The 18,715-nt window shown below is 38.6% G+C and overlaps 1 protein-coding gene across 6 annotated transcripts in view; it reads right to left on the bottom strand.

The window, feature by feature from the left end:
• Positions 1 to 18,715, bottom strand: part of EPHA7 (EPH receptor A7) — a 187,580-nt gene that overhangs the window by 33,242 nt on the left and 135,623 nt on the right. For 4 of the 6 annotated variants that reach the window (XM_068407398.1, XM_068407356.1, XM_068407389.1 and 1 more), the window contains exons 6-7: positions 9,711 to 9,835; positions 6,112 to 6,280 (exon numbers count right to left, since the gene is read on the bottom strand). In XM_068407398.1, the coding sequence (XP_068263499.1) occupies positions 6,112 to 6,280; positions 9,711 to 9,835 (294 nt within the window). Of the gene's footprint in view, positions 1 to 6,106; positions 6,281 to 9,710; positions 9,836 to 18,715 lie in introns of all 6 variants that reach the window. The other 2 variants (XM_068407363.1, XM_068407371.1) reach the window with 1 other exon arrangement.

Below are 18,715 nucleotides of genomic sequence, written 5' to 3'. Positions count from 1 at the left end.
GTTAGTTTACCTCTTCAGTTGCCTGAAACTATTAAATTGATAAAGTTAGTCTAAAGAGCCTTCATTGGAAAAATCATCCAAATGCTGGATGAGTTAATGATTGTCTACAGGGAATAAAAAGGAGCTATGCTGGAACTGACCTGGTCAAAGTGGTACTGTCATTAGCCAAAAGTCAGCACCAGCTACTTCTACTCCCACCCACAGCTGCGCTGCCTTCTGTTTTGCTCAGTGGTTGACTCCTTCCTAAAAGGAAAGACCTGAATATCCCTGTAAGGAGGGACAGCAGGAGAATAATCCCTGAGGAGCTCTGCTCCTAGCCTCCGCTCTAAAACTGTTTGACATGACTTTGATGGTACCCAAGGAATTAGTGCCTTAACTACAAGAAGAATGTTTGAGATGAAACACTATCCATTAACACAGATTTCCTAGTTAGCATATTTCTATCTCTTACTGCTATTAATCATTGTAAATTGCTATTATTACTTATCATTTGTTTCCATTAGCAACAAAAACGTGCTTCCATATATATAAAATGGAATTCTCCATGCTTCAGAGAATTTACATGTGGAATTTACATCCACACATTATTGCTCTTTTTAGTCAGATATGCCAATGCTATTAATATATGCAAATGTATGCATGTCACATTAACATAAACTGAGGATGTAAACAGTTAGCCTGAGAAACCTCTAGGTTTGTTAAATACATTGCTTGCCTGACATCTAATGAAGGTGGTCATATACTCAGTAGCATTAAATGAGCACAGCTCTGCTGAACTCTATGGAGCTATGCTGGCTCATAACAGTCAGGATCTAGCCCAAGAGACTGAGAATAAAGGAGACATCAGGCAGTGATGCTGAGCAAGGGACTGTGAAAGCGTGAGTTATCTCGAAGCAGCAGAGAGATAAAAAAGAAAAAGGAAACCCAACTGATAGCTGATTAACTAAATTGTAGATGGTATGTTAATACGGTTAGCTGCTCGTAGTAGTAACTGAACAGGAATGTCTACAGGAGGATTTTTAAGAATCCCACAGAATCAGGTTCCTGTTGCGGCCTTCAGAGGTTCCCATAGAAACAAACAATCCAGTCTTTTCTTTGCTACGTCTTGGGAGAAGTGAGTCAATCTACATGATTTATTTGTCACTGACACTGACCTGTACCAGCTGCTTCCCCTCCCAAAATAACAAATCCCTTGTTATTCTACGCAGATATAGAATAATATACATTGAGAGGAAATTTCCTCCCCCTTCCCTCCCCAATTTAATTTCCTAAAGAAACTTTGTAATTTTTCTATGTTCTACCTGATGCAGGTAAGGAAGATGTCATTATTCATATTGGTCTTTAACTGAAAAGAACAAATCCTTATTTTCGAGTAGCTACAACTTTCTAAGATACCCAGGTCAGAAGGATGCCACTGCAGGCCTGCATATACCCGACTTGAGGAACTTTTAGGAAATCAGTGGTCACTATCTCATGCAAGAGTGTAGGGGCATAAGTAATACAACCCAGTTCCTGTAACATCAGCAAAGCAGACAATCCCAAACATGGGAATGTCAAATTTATGTAAAATACAGTGTTTCCTAAAACTATTCCTTTCTCTCTTTGAACTCCAATGCAAACCTCACTCGGAAGTCAAGAAGAGGCAGCAACCTGTCACAATGGCCAGGGTGAGAAGCTGCACCCATGTAACAGAGTTTAGAAAAATACCCACCCCAGCCTGGCGCCTAATCTAGCAGCCAAGTTGAGTGCATAGATGTTGACATATGTGAGTGGGTTGCTCTGCATAGCTACCTCACAGATTTTGGGTACTGGCACACTCTGGGAGCAGGCTGAGGATGTTATTTGGGTTCTGGAAAATGTTAGGGGCATAGTACACTGGTCAACTGGTAAGACAGGTGGGAAGCAACATATGATGTATTTTTACATCTTTTTTTTTAAAAAAAAAAAAACAAGGTCTGATTGTGGGCATGGTCTGGTATGAATTCAGTGACAGCAGTCTAAGACATCTGCCTCTGTTCAGGTACTCTGTGCTGCTTCTCTCTTCTGTGTGATGAACTCAGTCTCTTAGTGTAAGGATGAATCAGAACCCAGCTTCTGGAATGATCACTGTGGTTTGGCAGAAATAAAGATGCTAGAGTGTCCCTAGAGGAATGATTTTGGGGTGCAGACAATCCTTCCAGGGTGTGCATGGCATGATTACCCATCACTGGTGGGTCCATTAATATAATGGATGTAGTTCCTCAGATATTAAAAAGTGGCCATGCAGTTTCTATCACAATTCAGAAACTGGAGCATAATACAAGGCTAATGTCACCCCTATCTACAAGAAGGGATTAAAGGAAGATCCAGGAAATTACAGGCCCATCAGTCTTACTTCAGTCCCTGGGAAAGTTATGGAACAAGTCCTCCTGGGGGCTATCACAAGTCAAATGAAGCACGTGACTGGGAAAAGCCAGCATGGATTCACCAAGGGCAAGTCATGCTTGACAAACCTGATTGTCTTCTATGAGAAAGTAACATGCTTGGTTGATGTGGGGTGAGTGGTGGACATCATTGTCTACTTGGATTTCTCCAAGGCTTTTGATACGGTTTCCACAGCCTCCTCCTAGAGAAACTGGTGTGTTACAGTCTAGACTAGTGGTCTGCGTGGTGGGTGGGGAACTGGCTGACAGGCCGCACCCATAGAGTGGTGGTAAATAGCTCCTTGTCAAACTGGGAACCTGTCACAAGTGGGGTCCCCCAGGGATCGATGGGGCCCAACTTCAATATCTTAAGATCTTCATAAGTGATCTGGATGATGGGATCAAGTGTACCCTGATGAAGTTTGCTGATGATACCAAACTGAGTGGGGAAGTGGATACTTCGTAAGGGAGAGCCACCCTGCAGGAAGACCCGGATAGGCTGGAAGAGTGAGCTAACAAGAACATTATGAACTTCAACAGAGACAAATGTAAGGTCTTGCACATGTGAAAACATAATCCAGGAGTGCAGCACAGGCTGGGATCTACCTGTATGTGGAGTAGCTCTGTGGAAAGGTACCTGGTGGACAACAAACTCAATATGAGTGAACTGTGTGCTGCTGTGGCAAAGCAAGCCAACAGGAGGGTGGGTTGCATCAACAAGGACATCACCAGCAGAGTTCAAGAAGCCGTTATCCCACTCTACTCAGTGCTTGTCATGCCACACCTGGCATGGGGGTCAGTTTTGGTCCCCGCTATACAAAAAAGATGTGGACAGGCTGGAGAGGGTTCAGAGAAGGGCCACAAAGATGATCAAAGGACTGGGAAGCCTGCCGTATGAGGAAAGGCTGAGAGAACTCAGTTTGTTCAGCCTTAAGAAGGTTTAGGGGAGACCTTATCACCATGTTCCAGTATTTAAAGGGTGGTTACAAAGAAGATGGAGACTCCCTTTTTGCAAGGAATCGCATGAAAAAGTTGAGGGGTAATGGGTACTAATTACTCCTGGAGAGATTCCAATTGGACACAAGAGGAAAATTTTTCACAATGAGAACAATCAGCCATTGCGATAATTTCCCCAGGGAAGTGGTGGATTCCTCAACATCAGACACTTTTACAATTCAGCTGGACAGGGTGCTGGGCCATCTTGTCTAGACCGTGCTTTTGCCAAGAAAGGTTGGACCAGATGATCCTTGAGGTCCCTTCCAATCTGGTGTTCTATGATTCTGTGATTCTATGAAAAATCTACTTAATTAACAGCACCAACCAAAAGGTGCTAACCATTTAAAGCGCCAGGAGAAATTCAGGTAGGCGACATGACTAGCTGACTGTGATGGTCACTATATATATATTCTTACATATATACATATGTATGTGTATATATATACACTCTCACTATATATATATTCTTGAAGTACTTTGACATATTTAAAAGCTGCATTCAGAAATCCCCTGGAATAATGAGAAGCCAATGCCTCTTAGCTGTAGCATACCACTGGTTTACTGCTCACTTGTAAAGCACTTCACTTGAGTTATATTTTCTAAAAATGATCCAATAAAGGTCTTCCTTGAAAACGTTAACAAAAGACTAATTCAATTAGCCTGCAAGTTCTGTTAAAACTGTAAATAAAATACAAGAAACAAATAGTCTGGCGTGAAACAATTCTAGAAGAACTTAATGGAATTTACTATCTTTTTACCAACAGTTTCATTATTTTGGAAAACCACATACGGAAAATTGTGGATGCTTATCTTTGTTGGGAATTATATTCTATAATGTCCTCTGAAGATAATGGAGAATATGTCGCTTTTAAAATTTTCTTTAGTGAAAGCACAGGATATTTTACATGGCATGTCAAAACACAAAGCTGGCCTGTGACAAGAGATAAATCTGTTGTGCATACTGGCCAAGTATGTTGCTGGTTTACATTCAGTTTTTCATGACTTGAATCAGAAAAAGGGTACATGAGCATGGTCAGTGATGCATTTATTCTAGGATTTCCTAATCTTCCATATGTTGACCAAACTCCAGTCAAGACTCTTTACCTCTGAAATTATCTTTGCTAATCGTAGCGGCTACCAGTATGCTTACATTGAGTATATTAAAAATACATAATTAAGGAAATGTTGGGGAAACATTTTGGTCTACTAATTTTAAACCACTATGGACAATAAATTAGCTAATTAGCAGAAACTTATGATAGATTATGACAGACTTGTAATTTGTTTTCCAGAAACCTGCTCAAAATAAGAAATTACTTCTGGCTGTACCTCAGGTTCCCATTCTGCAAAATGGGGATTCTGTTACTGACTATTTCTAAAGCAGAACTCTATGGATGGAAAGCATGCTATCAGACAGAGAGGTAAGCTATTATAATAATTACTATTTCAATTATGCCTATTAGATATGTGGTATTATTCATTAGTGATAGTTTTCATATTCTGTGTGGCACCAAGGTGAAATGAAGACCTAGCTATGGTGTCTCAAGAATACCCACATATTGTTCAGGTGACACTTGGCTGCAATTAATAAGACACAATAGTGTGTGTCCGCACCTTAGATATGCTGGGTAAAGTGCAGAGAGCAGAGTTGGCATCCATACCCTTTGAACCTGTAGGCTATGTATTCTCAGATCGAAATCTGACTGAGGTGCTGTCAGGCAGGTCAACCTGAAGCAAATGACCCAAAACAGAGTAACCAAATTTGGGTCTGTGACAGAGAAGTAAAGCTGCCAGGGACACAGGCAGTTCCCGTGAATGGGCTCACGGCTGCCAGGTCTCAGTGATGGAAGAGTTTCATTCTGAAGACCCAAAATGTGGAAAATTTTTTCTAAGCATGCATGCACATATCTGCATGATTTGTGGGTAAAAATTTATCAGTGTGATTTTTAGACAAATAAGGGCATGTGATTGGTTTCAGCATCAAGGAAAGAGCAAGCTCTCCCAAAATGTTATCCCCTGCTGAGATGTCACAGCCAGATTCTCTGGTGTACTGTATTGAGTGAGTTTGTACTTCAGCTTCATACTTTCCATTGTGAGGGTTTTTGTGAGGTTGTTTTTTCTTTACACAGCTTACAACTTATTACATGAGCGTGAAAGAAACCTAGTATCTTTGAGACCTCTGTTTCTTTACTAAACCAAGTGGAAACTAGCCAATCAACCCAAAAAACACTAAGAATGGACATATAGTTTAAACAAGATGCACACACACATGGAAACAAAAGTATAAGAGCTTTTTCAGGAAATCAAACAGGGAAAAATAATCTGGAGATGCCTCTGTGGGCTGAAATCTCCTCTTCCCTCCTCTCCTCAGTTACAGAGGAATCTAGTACAGTTATTCACCACTACTCACTTCTCTTGTGGGGGTAAAGAGGTGTGTATTTGAGTGGAAAAAATTTTTCTTTGTGTTAGAAGGACATCAGAGGAGAAGAACCTGATATGCTACAAATCTGGCTAATTTTAAGAGTGTAATTTGTAGTTCTATGGTAAAACAATGAACTGAAGCTCATCCTTCAAAACACAACACCAAAAATCCACCTTCACATAGAATTTCATTCTTTCTAGTTTTAATAATATTGCCTATGACTCTTTCCTTTCTTGTTTTACTTACTACTTCTGCTGAAAGTGCTAATTTCCTATAAATGTAATTGTTTACCTGTGGCTTCTTCTAGTGTGGCAACATCCAGTCTGGGGCTGTAATTTCCATAACCAGCAGCAGTAAAAGCACGAATCTGGAAAACATACACTGTTCCTGGCTTTAGGTTGTTAATAGAAGCTGAAGTGGACTTGGTTTTCACTGTTGAATAGGTCCTTTCCCTTTGATCCTGGAAACAATAAGAAAAAACATTAAATAACATTTACAGGTCAGATTTTATCATGGTTGCACATCAGCAACTGACAGTCAGCCTGAGTAGTTTATTTCAATTTGTTGAATGCTTTTTTTCCCAACATAAAAAATATAGCATACTCTGTGGAGTATTACAAAACACTATCAATGCCATGAGGAGCTCTAAGTGTAACATAAAATTCAAATGGGATGCTCATGTTGTTAGCCATAAAACATCCAGACATAAAATGATTGCTTCTTTGGCTCTGATTACATTTTGTGAAATTTTGATGAGAAAATAGCTTGACTGCTGTTTTCCAGGGGGACCTGTGGGGTCTAAACAGTTCAAGGACAGGGAAATCTGTTCTTTTATGGTCAAAACATGTTCCCTTATTACCTTCCAATACCTTTAAAAAATACAATACTGCCAATGTGCAAATGGCTGGATTTTGCACCAAATTCGGAGGTCCTTAACTCAGTTTTCATTTAGGTTTTTTTCTCTGGCTTTTAGTCTTTTCTCAGGTTTTGACTCTATGGCATCAAGAAGAACCCAGGGAAAGCAGCTCAGTATGCCACCCCCCCAAATTTGAAGCTGTAAGATTACAAACCCTATGAATAATAATTCACTTTCAAATACTACAAAAGCTGTATCACAGATCATTACAGTATTCAAAAAGCTCTATTTATTCATCACATTTACTGATCCAGATTATCTTTCAGCATAGATATGTGCAGCCCTGTTGATTTTCGGTGGCAGATGCAACCCTGATTTGAAGGGCAGAAGAGATGAATTAACCAACCATCTGAATGCACTACATGACCAGAGAAACATAAGCCATAAGAGGCAGTGCTAATGAGACGGATACAGTGGGAACGAATAAATCCGTAACTCATTTCAATAGCACTTTGCCAACTAAAAATGATGGAGAACCTTCCCCTTCGCAGTCAGTAAAGCAGCAAACCTTTTTCTGAAATACAGGGTTAAATACAACATATATGATTTCTTTTCTCAGATTCAGTAATGGCTTCTCCTGGGTCTTGCCCAGTCTGTCATTTGAGCAAGCCCACCAGCTCATCTAGCAAGTATTTTTCATACCTTCTCCAAGAGGGTTAAAATCATCTGTAAGTGAGGACCATGGTGGAACGTACGTTGGTATGTGAGAAAGAAGAGGAATGCTTGAGAGATGAGAAACAAGTGTAAGGAAACCATAAACAGTCAGGTTTGGGACTCTAAGCCACAGCGGAATTTCAGAGTTTGGGTTTTGATGCATAAATGAGGCTTATTTTAATTGCCAACAGTTCTTGCATTCAAAATAAATAAATAACAACGTAATAAAAATAACCTGCGCTAGAAATCCCACAGGACAGGCTTACTTGGGAGATTTCAGGCAGTTTCCATTCCAGCCCTAGCCAGAATTGAGAGGTGAAAAAAACATTTATCAGAATATTTCAGAACCACAAAAATGTTTGATTTAATTTGGCTTTAAAAGGAGCTGAATGTTCAGATCTTTTTTTTATTTTTTTCTTTTAAACTAATGGAACAAAACTTAAACTGCCTCTCTTGTTCTGAACAAGAAGCTAATGAAGTACTTTTGAAGCTGAACTGCATTATTTTGGAAGGAAGGCAAGCATTTAAGTATTTGTGTTGAAATTGTCTCACTGATTTAAAGGTATAGAGTTGAGTTTATCTGTGACTGTTCGTAGGATGATCTTATTCTCTTTTATTAATTTCACTGTAGTAAGTATAATACTGGTAGTTTTCCTCCATTACAAAAGTTTAACAGTTCTTGTCTTTGCAAACACAGGAAACGAGCAATGAAATCCTGCTGCTTACGCAAAGTAACATGAATATACAGGGAAAATAATGAAAGCCACATTCTAAAAGTTATCATTTTATGAAAAGTCTAGTATCTTGATCATTTTTCTGTCATTTTTCACTACCTATTTAAACTACTTATTTTATTGTAACAGATTAGAAATTACTCTGCATAACAAAAAAAAACAAGTTTTTTGGTTTGTAGTTTGTTTTTTTAAGTTTTTTGTTGTGTGGAGAATAGTTTTGCTTTTGGTAAATATATAAACTTCTTTTTAAAAAATGTATGGACTTTATTTGTGTGTGCACACACATGCATGCTTGAGGAACAAAAATTACCTGCTAAAATCAGTAAAATTCCCTTAAAAGAATTGTTTAGCTATCTATCTGTACATATTTGGTAAATTTTGTTATAAGAGCCATTAAAGTGAACAACTTAAACTGGGAGTTAGCATCAACAAAGAAACATTTTATTCCCTTCCCAAATCATATAAAGATTGTTTGATATTTGTGTAATTCAGCTCTGAAAATTAGATGTGACACTTGATATTAGATCCAATCTGGTCTGAATTTACCTAATTCTATGTTACCTAGTAAGCTGACATGCTCTTTTTTGATATAGAGGTACTATTACCTTGTTTGCAGAGATAAAATGTCTTCACAAGTGATCACAAAGGAGCTCCTTTGTTCATTTGTTTGCATTTTAATTATTTCTTTTTTCTCCCAGAATGTATTATAAAAATTAGGAATACATTATTTGCTACAGTAAATTTCCCAGGGAATCTAGAGGAGCCACACTTACTCTGGGTCCCATAACAAACATGTAGCTGTACAACCTGCCTTAACTCTGCTTTCATCCAGCTTACGGTTGCATATGGCCCTACTTATATGCTTGTCAGAATTTTTTTGTTCTGGAGTACTTCAAAGTTATCATGAATGAAGCCCTAGACACACCGAAATGAATGGCAAAACTCCAACTGACATCAATAAGATTGCAATTTCACTCTACCAGAAACAGAGATCACTTCATCTACTATTGAAAAGCAGCCCTTAATTCATTATTGTGTTGAGAGAACAAGTGAAAAATAAATTGCACAATGCTGGGACTTTTTAAAAGGACAAATAAGCAATATTTATCAGCTGAAACTGTAGGAAGCGCTTTGGAAGTTTTCAGACATCAAGTCAAAGGTGCCCAGCTCATAAGGAAACACCAAATGCAGTCAAGAGTTGTATTTGATATATCATCTCAAATCTGGAATTACAGTGACACAGAAGGAAATGAAACAAGCTTTATACACAATGCAGAAGAGACAGGAAAATGACAAAAATCCCGGTAAAATATCCAAGTCCAACTTAACAATTAAAAAAAAAAGAAAAAAAAGCACATTTCAAGTGGATGTTTCATTTTTAGGATACTAAAATACAATATATGGGACATATGATAGCAATAATAATTGCAGGGATTTGCTATTTATTAAAACTGAGCAAAATCACTGTGACTTTGAAGAGACAGGATAGTGGATAGCTGATGGCTTTAACATTGTCCCACAACACAGCAAGCCAACACGAAGCCAACAGCACATTGTTGTACATTACAGATAATCTTAGCACTTACTTTCTCATAATACTTTATTTCATATTCAGTAATGACTCCATTGGGATGTTCTGGTTCCTGCCAGGAAAGCTCCACACTCCTCTGCAGCACTCTCTCTTTCATTACTCCACTAACTTGCGAGGGAGCTGTTTGGACAAGATGTGTCAATAAATAAAAAGCAAATTTCTTGTACACCTAAAATCAAATGCCATTACTGATCCACCCCATGCTGAGCCACTTTCATTAAGGTAAAACAAAGCACCTTTTCATAGCTCACAATTCAAAGCTAATGAATATTCAAGCAGGACCCTATTACTGTTCATAAACTTAGAATGGAAATCGAATTAAAGTGCAAACAGCAAAAAGTGGCATTGTTCAAGTCAGTGCAAAACTGAGATTGATGGGATAGGAATAACAATTAAGCAAATTACTTCTGATCAAGATAGCAAGGTAGATTGAAGGGTAGTAAATTAACAGTCTAAATATTTATTGCATAGGTTTCTGAAATGTGCATAAAAAGAAAAATAATGTTTTAGAAACAAAATCACATTTAGGCTGATTTCATATAACTGGTTCAAATTCTGCTTAAAAATAAGCTGTTGCACTATCTGATTACAGCATGGTTTGGTGATGAAAACGACTTTGGTAAGACATCAAACCCCCTCTTTTTCATTAGTTCAAACCTTTCCAGGACATTCTTTCTTTAGAGCTGAAGTTTCCATATTTGGTCTTTGCATTTTTTGAAAGTGTGAGACAATTTAAGAAGTAGATCTTATGATATAAAGGGCACACTGTCTTCCTCAATCTCATTCTACAGAGACATACATACATGCACACTTGCATGCATGCACACGTGCACAGTTTCCTAATAAACATCACCCACAAACAAGCACCTGTTGTAATTAAAAAAAACCCAACAATGTACAAGCATTACAGAGTCACTGACTCTCATTTAAAAATGTTTGAGAGATAATGTAATAAAATGTGAGACTGAAAAAGTAACTTGCTTTATCAGCTTATCTCACGTTTATCAAAAAAGACAGACAGCAGATTTTCTGCTGTCGTGCAGTTCCAAAGGAAGCCCAGCATCACACTTTTCCTCAAACATACATACTGCCTATATGAATGTAGCACAGAAGTCCTGTAAAACCATAGCTCTTTCAAAAACAACTATGGCACTGGAACCATGCAGAATTTGATCTTGTTCTCTTTCAATCCAATGGAAATAATTCAAGGGTGTAACACTGCTCATGCAAAAGATAGATACACAAAGAGAGGACCTGATCCTCAGCCCCCTGCAGTTAAAAGCAAAATGATATTTATGTGTACAGGAGCTTGGTCATATTTGGAGAGCAGATTCAGACACAGGAAAGGAAATGAAAATTAGAGATTAAATTATTTATATCTTTATCAAGTATACAATCTAGTACTGATGCTATACTTGGATGTTTGTTTGAACAAAAATTCTGAAAATTTTAAATCTTTTTCTAGGTAAAAAAAAAAAAGAACAACCTTATTTCAGAACTGTATATAAAGCTTTCACTATGTAAAATGATGTGCAGCCTTCAGATAAAACAGAATTCTTATCCTATGTGACAAGCAGATGAACTTCACTTTCTCTTTTACCATTCATCTGGAGTCTAAATAGAATAATTTACATTCTAATATTCTGTAGCACACACACTTTCCTCTATTTAATTTAAAGAACATAGAAATAAAACATCTAGAATGTATACTCCTGCACCATTAAGGATAAAAATATGATAAAGTACAAATATCTACAGCACAATCAAGACAATAATCCTCTAAAAAAGTTAAAATTTGTTTATTAATGTCTTACTTTAATTGTGAAGTTTCTAGTCTTTTTCATTATAACGCGCATATTCACGTAGGTTTTTAAATTAAATTTATTTACTTTTCATTAGAGGCTCCAAGAGTCCAAAAAAATAAGGATTGAATCCATGCATGATAATTTTCATTATGAACTATAATGTTGTATATAATCAATATAATCAAAGTTTAAGACCCCCTTAATGTAGGCTGCCTAACTGATAAAATCATAAAATTATATCATGCAAACACTATGGGTTGATAGACCATTCCAAAGCCAGGGTCTCTCTCTTTTGCTCTTCTTGGATTCTCTTTCTAAAAGCTTAGAGTATTTTCACTCTCCAATTCTGGAATGCAGCAAACTAATTTACTCTGTCTAGCTTTCTTTGCCATGATTAACTAGTTGTCTTCATTGTCTAAATGAGTACCACAGCATCCTGGATGAATTTCAGAGAGGTCATTATATTTCATGTATAATGCTCTATCTCATCCAGATAAATGTTTTCAAATTGCTAATTTTACATTTTTAGATGTCCAAAATCATTAATGTTCATACTTATAATGAAACAATTCTATATTACCTAAGTCACTGGAGTTTGTTCTCAATATTTGCTGCCTTTTGTTTTAGCTTATCAGATTTTTTCATTCTGTTGGTCATAGCGTTCATTTTTTTTAAGCAGTGAAGCAAAATGAACTCACTTCCTCTGGTATTAGTTAACTCTGCGTATGTGGGGAAGGAACAGCAATGCAGAGAAGGAGGAACAGAGAAGGGGGGAGATTTTAATCAGCAAAACGAAATGTACTATGTGAGATTCCTATTTAACATCTGTACAAAGTACACCACAAACAGGCATATTCCATTCTTAAGCAATTTCCATTCAAAACAAAATCTGAGTGAATTATCAACATTGCAAGACAGCATTCAAAACTCTTAAATGAATGCACTCTTAAATATTTCCAGTCAATTAATATTCTTTTCATTTAAGAATGGTCAGATTAAAAGCTGGTTCTGGTTTCGGGTTTTTTTGGTTGCGTTTTGGCTTTTTTTCCCCCCTAACTAAAAACGTTGTGCTACTTTTCATTGGTAGAATAACCACAGGAAGAATTCCAGCCCTGCAGACTGCGTATGTTGGTAGCTTTGAAGACAATTACGTTGTATATAATTCCAATTCCACATGATGTTCCTAAAATTCAGTTAAGTTACCTAGGCTTATTTCATGTCCCCATATTTGTCAGGGAAAGAAGAAAATCATCAAATCCATTGAAGCCAGAGTATCTTCCTCTGGCAAGGTACACCAGTCTGTTGTTACTGCAAGGAAATATCTGTAAGCCAATCTATTGACGTGAGAGGCTAGATATATATGCTAACTTTATCTTGCCTTTCGGGTTGCATTTCTTGATCTGTGCTTAATGAGAGTGTACAGGTCAGAAGCATTTTGTTCTTTATTCTAGTATAATAATTTCCTCTGTATTCCCCCTGTGCCTTTCTTACAGACTGTTTTGAATTCGTTTTATTTGTTCTGGCTTCTTGACACCTCCTTTTAAACCTTTAGCCCAGTTCTCATTGCCTAGCCATGTTAATTAATTAACAACCTATTTATGGCTTTGAAAAAACTATGTTTGAGAAAGCTTGAAAATGAGTTAAAGCATACAATTCATCTCTAAATACAAGATAAATTACAGTATTAAAACACACAAAAGAAGATAACTCTATAAAAACAGAATTAAAAATACCATTTTTGTTACCATTGCTAGCTAAACCAATATTATTATTATTATTATTATTATTATTATTATTATTATTATTATTATCATTATTATTATAGTAAACAACTATTTCAGGTATTTTTTTCTTTTAGTAATCTAGTTCTTGCTGCTGCATCTACAACAAAGTTGTTCGTGATAAAGACACTTCTTACAGCATTTCTAGACAACTAAGTACTCAGTCCTGAATGACATGAGCATGCATAATCCCTACTGTGTCACTTCAGGTTACAAAGAAGTATCACTTGTCAGAATCATTATTTCCATAATCTATTACACTGGGGGATACAGGCTGTTCAAAACACCATTTGCTATCAACTTACTTTCTGATATATCTCATCTCTTCTTTTTTTCCTTCCTGCAGACACAACATCCAATGCATCAAACATACAGAGCCTCTCAGGGCTAACAGGCAGATGTACCTACACATGCTGCATAAGAAAGTACTCGGAGAATGACAGGCCCTCAGCACACTCATTCACCTTTTTTAAATGCTTCATATAAACCATTCAGCAAAAGGAAAAATTGATTTTTCACCAGGTTTCAACATCACAGCCACAGAGAAATATAACTCTGCTGGGCTTTACTGATAAAGCCTTCAAGTTATATAGATTTCAAGCTGGTCATCATTTTCAGATCAAGTTATAGAAAAAGTTAAAACTGAGGTGTCAAAAAGAGCAGGATATTCCAAGGAAATATTCTGTTCCAGAGAGAATATTGCATCTGGTAGACCGATGTGTTATATCCACACTGCTAAGCCAAGCATATGGTATATTATTAATATGTGCCAATATTTAGGTATAGAAAACTGTGGTGATTGTTTTGAAAGGAATTGCTTTTAGTCCAGAGTCCTCTGAAAAATGCTGTAATATAATATTTCTCATGCCTTTAATCTCTGTCCTTAGCTATTCTCTGGTTCTCATGCCTAACATTTCCCTTGATCCACAGTGTACTTTCCAAAAGACAGAGAGAGATGAAAAATTAGATCTTTTGTACTTTGTATCAGAAAAACAAAACAAAACAAAACAAGTACAAAATACTAAAACAAAACAATAAAAAGTGAAAAATGAAAACATGTGAAGCTGGACTTTCATATATAAGAGGAACTAGGCATAATGCACCAATTGCTAGCACAAAATCAGCTGTAACACCTTTTTATTGAAAAATGATAACACAGCAATCGAAACATACCTAGCCATTTCTCTGAGATTTCTTAAAGTCCTGCATCTTGAATGCATCTCAATTCCATCAACAGCATCAGTCGTGGAGACTTTTAATTTGATACTTTTAAAAAAGTGTCTCTATAAGCAGCATCCTGGGTGTTTAGTAGTTTACGTGTATAAAACAAACTATTAAAAATCCTCAGAAATTAGGATTCCTGCAGTCCCACTTCATGCAGAAAGTTTCACAAATTAACATGAGTAAATGCTTCCAGTGCAGGACCAAACCCTATATTAATAAATGCTACCAAATCTACATTTACAACTCCAGCTTCATGATTTGTTATACAAAGACTAATGAATGAATGAGCTATCAGCCTCCCTTAACCATTTTTTTTATATTTCTTTATCTTATAATAGCAATAATGTGCTTAAGTCAAACTGAGCTTTGTCTTGTACTTGCTGAAATCAATAGTAACACTCTCACTTTCATAGCATGAGACCCTTACAGCACTTCCCGAAGGACAGAAACTCTTGGCTTTTGGCCTCTTTCCTTTTCATACCGCAAAGATATGCAGCAATCACTCAAAATCACCCGCTTTTCATAAAGCAGCAAAGAGATCATTTTTACGTGCCTGTAAAACTGTATATTAAGGCTCAATGTAAGTTTTACATTACATGAAGCATTAACACCATTTTTCTGCAACAGTGTTCTTCAGCAGTTGGGGGGTGTTTTGAGTATTCAGCCTGAAGGGGACACTGGTAACAGATGCAAACCATGGCAAAACAGAAATATCGGCATCCCAATGGTTATAATGTACTCTATTATTTCTTTTTAAAATGTCTCACTGTCTCGCTTTCTTGGCAGAAATCTTTAGATAACAGAGTTGCTTTGACTCTACATCTATTTTAAGTCAGACTGGAATCTGGTGTCTTGCCAACAACAAATGCAAAATGAACCCATGTATACATAAATTAAATTAGTAGCAGAAAATTATACTGTTGTTAGGTCTTAAATGGTTGTTCAGGAAGAGAATACAAAACTCCCTATACTCTATTAACAGTCCTCCACCAAGATTACCCAAATGGCACCCTTCCACATTGGCTTGCGTACTAATTTGCTCCCAAGAGAAAGTGTGTAAATGAAGTCACAACCTGGACTCCCACCATGCTCTGGTTTGCTCTGAAGGGAAACTTAGGCAGCAGAATTGCTGAAATTACTAAATAAGAGTGGTAGGCAAACAGATTACACTCCTTGAGGAATTGTAGCTACTGCTGTCAGGGGCCTGGGGTCAGCATGTGACACCACACTGTTTTTTATGCTGGTCTGAAGCAGTGTGCCTAGGATATACGCCCTTGCTCAGTACTAAGGAGCTGTCTGTTGTACATCTATGCCACTTGAAACAAAATCTCAACAAGGGTTTGCAGGTACTGAGCAAATTTTAAGACTTTACTATGTAGATATTTCCCTTATTTGCTTATTCTGTTTCCTATAAAGATACAAAGGCTTTGTATGAAAAAAATACATATATATATATAGTCATAGACATATAAATTTCTAATGTTTATTATAATATTAAAATTATTAAAATTTTCAGAGCACCATAACATGGCAGTGCTACTCAAGCCATGATAGAGATCTTGCACAGCTTGTCCTTTGAATGCTTGGAAAATTTCTCTTCATGTTTACACTAATATGTATGATCATTTTTATGCTATTTTATATGATAGTTCATGCAAAAAGATAACAAAAAACAGAATCACAGAATCACAGAATCACAGAATGTTAGGGATTGGAAGGGACCTCGAAAGATCATCTAGTCCAATCCCCCTGCCGGAGTAGGATTCCCTAGATCATATCACACAGGAACGCGTCCAGGCGGGTTTTGAATGTCTCCAGAGAAGGAGACTCCACAACCTCTCTGGGCAGCCCGTTCCAGTGTTCGGTCACCCTCACCATAAAGAAGTTTTTCCTCATATTTATGTGGAACCTCCTGTGTTCCCGCTTGCACCCATTGCCCCTTGTCCTGTCAAGGAATGTCACTGAGAAGAGCCTGGCTCCATCCTCATGACACTTGCCCTTTACATATTTATAAACATTAATGAGGTCACCCCTCAGTCTCCTCTTCTCCAAGCTAAAGAGACCCAGCTCCCTCAGCCTCTCCTCATAAGGGAGATGTTCCACCCCCTTAATCATCTTCGTGGCTGTGCGTTGGACTCTCTCTAGCAGTTCCCTGTCCTTCTTGAACTGAGGGGCCCAGAACTGGACACAATATTCTAGATGCCGCCTCACCAGGGCAGAGTAGAGGGGGAGGAGAACCTCTCTCGACCTGCTAACCACACCCCTTCTAATACACCCCAGGATGCCATTGGCCTTCTTGGCCACAAGGGCACATTGCTGGCTCATGGTCATCCTGCTGTCCACTAGGACCCCCAGGTCCCTTTCCCCTACGCTGGTCTCCAACAGCTCTGCCCCCAACTTGTACTCATACATGGGGTTGTTCTTGCCCAGATGCAGGACTCTACACTTGCCCTTGTTATATTTCATTAAGTTTCTCCCCGCCCAACTCTCCAGCCTGTCTAGGTCCCTCTGAATGGCTGCGCAGCCTTCCGGTGCGTCAGCCATTCCTCCCAGTTTTGTGTCATCAGCGAACTTGCTGACAGCGCACTCTAATCCCTCATCCAAGTCATTAATGAATATATTGAATAGAACTGGTCCCAGTACCGACCCTTGCGGGACTCCGCTAGACACAGGCCTCCAACTGGACTCTGTCCCACTGACCACCACTCTCTGGCTTCTTTCCTTCAGCCAGTTCACAATCCACCTCACTACCCGATCATCCAGACCATACTTCCTCAGTTTAGCTGCGAGGATGCTGTGGGAGACCGTGTCAAACGCTTTACTGAAATCGAGATAGACCACATCCACAGCTTTACCATCATCTATCCACCGGGTTACGTCCTCATAAAAGGCTATCGAGTTGCTTAAGCATGACTTTCCCTTGGTGAAGCCATGCTGAGTGCCCCTAATGATCCCCCTATCCTTGATGTGCCTAGAGACAGCACCAAGAACAAGTTGTTCCATCACCTTTCTGGGGATGGAGGTGAGACTGACCGGTCTATAGTTACCCGCGTCCTCCTTCTTGCCCTTTTTGAAGACTGGAGTGACATTCGCTTTCCTCCAGTCCTCAGGCACCTCTCCCGTTGCCCACGACTTAGCAAAGATGATGGAGAGTGGCCTAGCAATGACTTCCGCCAGCTCCCTCAGCACCCGCAGGTGCATCCCATCAGGGCCCATGGATTTATGGACGTCCAGATTGCTTAATTGGTCCCTGACCCAGCCCTCATCAACCAAGACAGATTCCTCCTCTATCCTGACTTCTTCTGGGGCCTCAGGGGTCCGGGGCTCCTCAGGACAGCCTCCAGCAGTATAGACAGAGGCAAAGAAGGTATTCAGTAACTCTGCCTTCTTTTTATCCTCTGTCTCCAGGGCCCCCACCTCATTCATCAGTGGGCCTACATTGCCTCTAGTGTTGGCTTTACCTGCAACGTATTTGAAGAAGCCCTTTCTGTTGTCCTTGACCTCTCTTGCAACGTTTAATTCCAAGGAGGCCTTAGCTTTCCTAGTTGCCTCCCTACATCCTCTGACAACAGACTTCTATTCCTCCCAAGTGGCCAGCCCCTCCTTCCATGATCTGTACACCCTCTTCTTCCACTTGAGTTTGCCCAGCAGTTCCCTGTTTAACCATGCAGGTCTCCTGCTACCCTTCCTTGACTTCTTACCTGCTGGGATGCTCTGATCTTGAGCTCAGAAGAAGCAGTCCTTGAATGCTAACCAACTATCTTGAGCCCCCTTACCTTCGATAACAATACGATAGCTCTTACACTGAACATTATAAATGGACAGATGGAAATTCATAAGATTTTCTTTTTGTTACAGTGTATTTCTCTCCCTTCATTTAAGTGTCCACGTGACAAAGCAGCCCATGATAAAAGGTTATTGAGTACCACTGTATTATGCCATTAGTACCCATTGCTTCGGATCAATGACAGAGAAATTTCCCACTGTGTTTTCAAGCTGCTCCATTCAAAAAGAGACCCAAATAAATCAGATATTTTACACTAACGATATCCTACTGAGAAGCTATTTTAACTTCCTCTCTGACACACTTTACTTTCTGGCTCATAAATATAACACAGTGTGCTTACAATGCTGTGTAAGCCATAAGCAGAAGCACACACAGCTCTCTGGGCCACTTGGGGATGTCCTGA

The sequence above is a fragment of the Nyctibius grandis genome, chromosome 1 (genome assembly GCF_013368605.1).
Source record: "Nyctibius grandis isolate bNycGra1 chromosome 1, bNycGra1.pri, whole genome shotgun sequence".
NCBI classification, from domain to species: domain Eukaryota; kingdom Metazoa; phylum Chordata; class Aves; order Nyctibiiformes; family Nyctibiidae; genus Nyctibius; species Nyctibius grandis.
The sequence above is the reverse complement of the archived record's forward strand: the minus strand, read 5'-3'. Positions and strand labels throughout refer to the sequence as shown.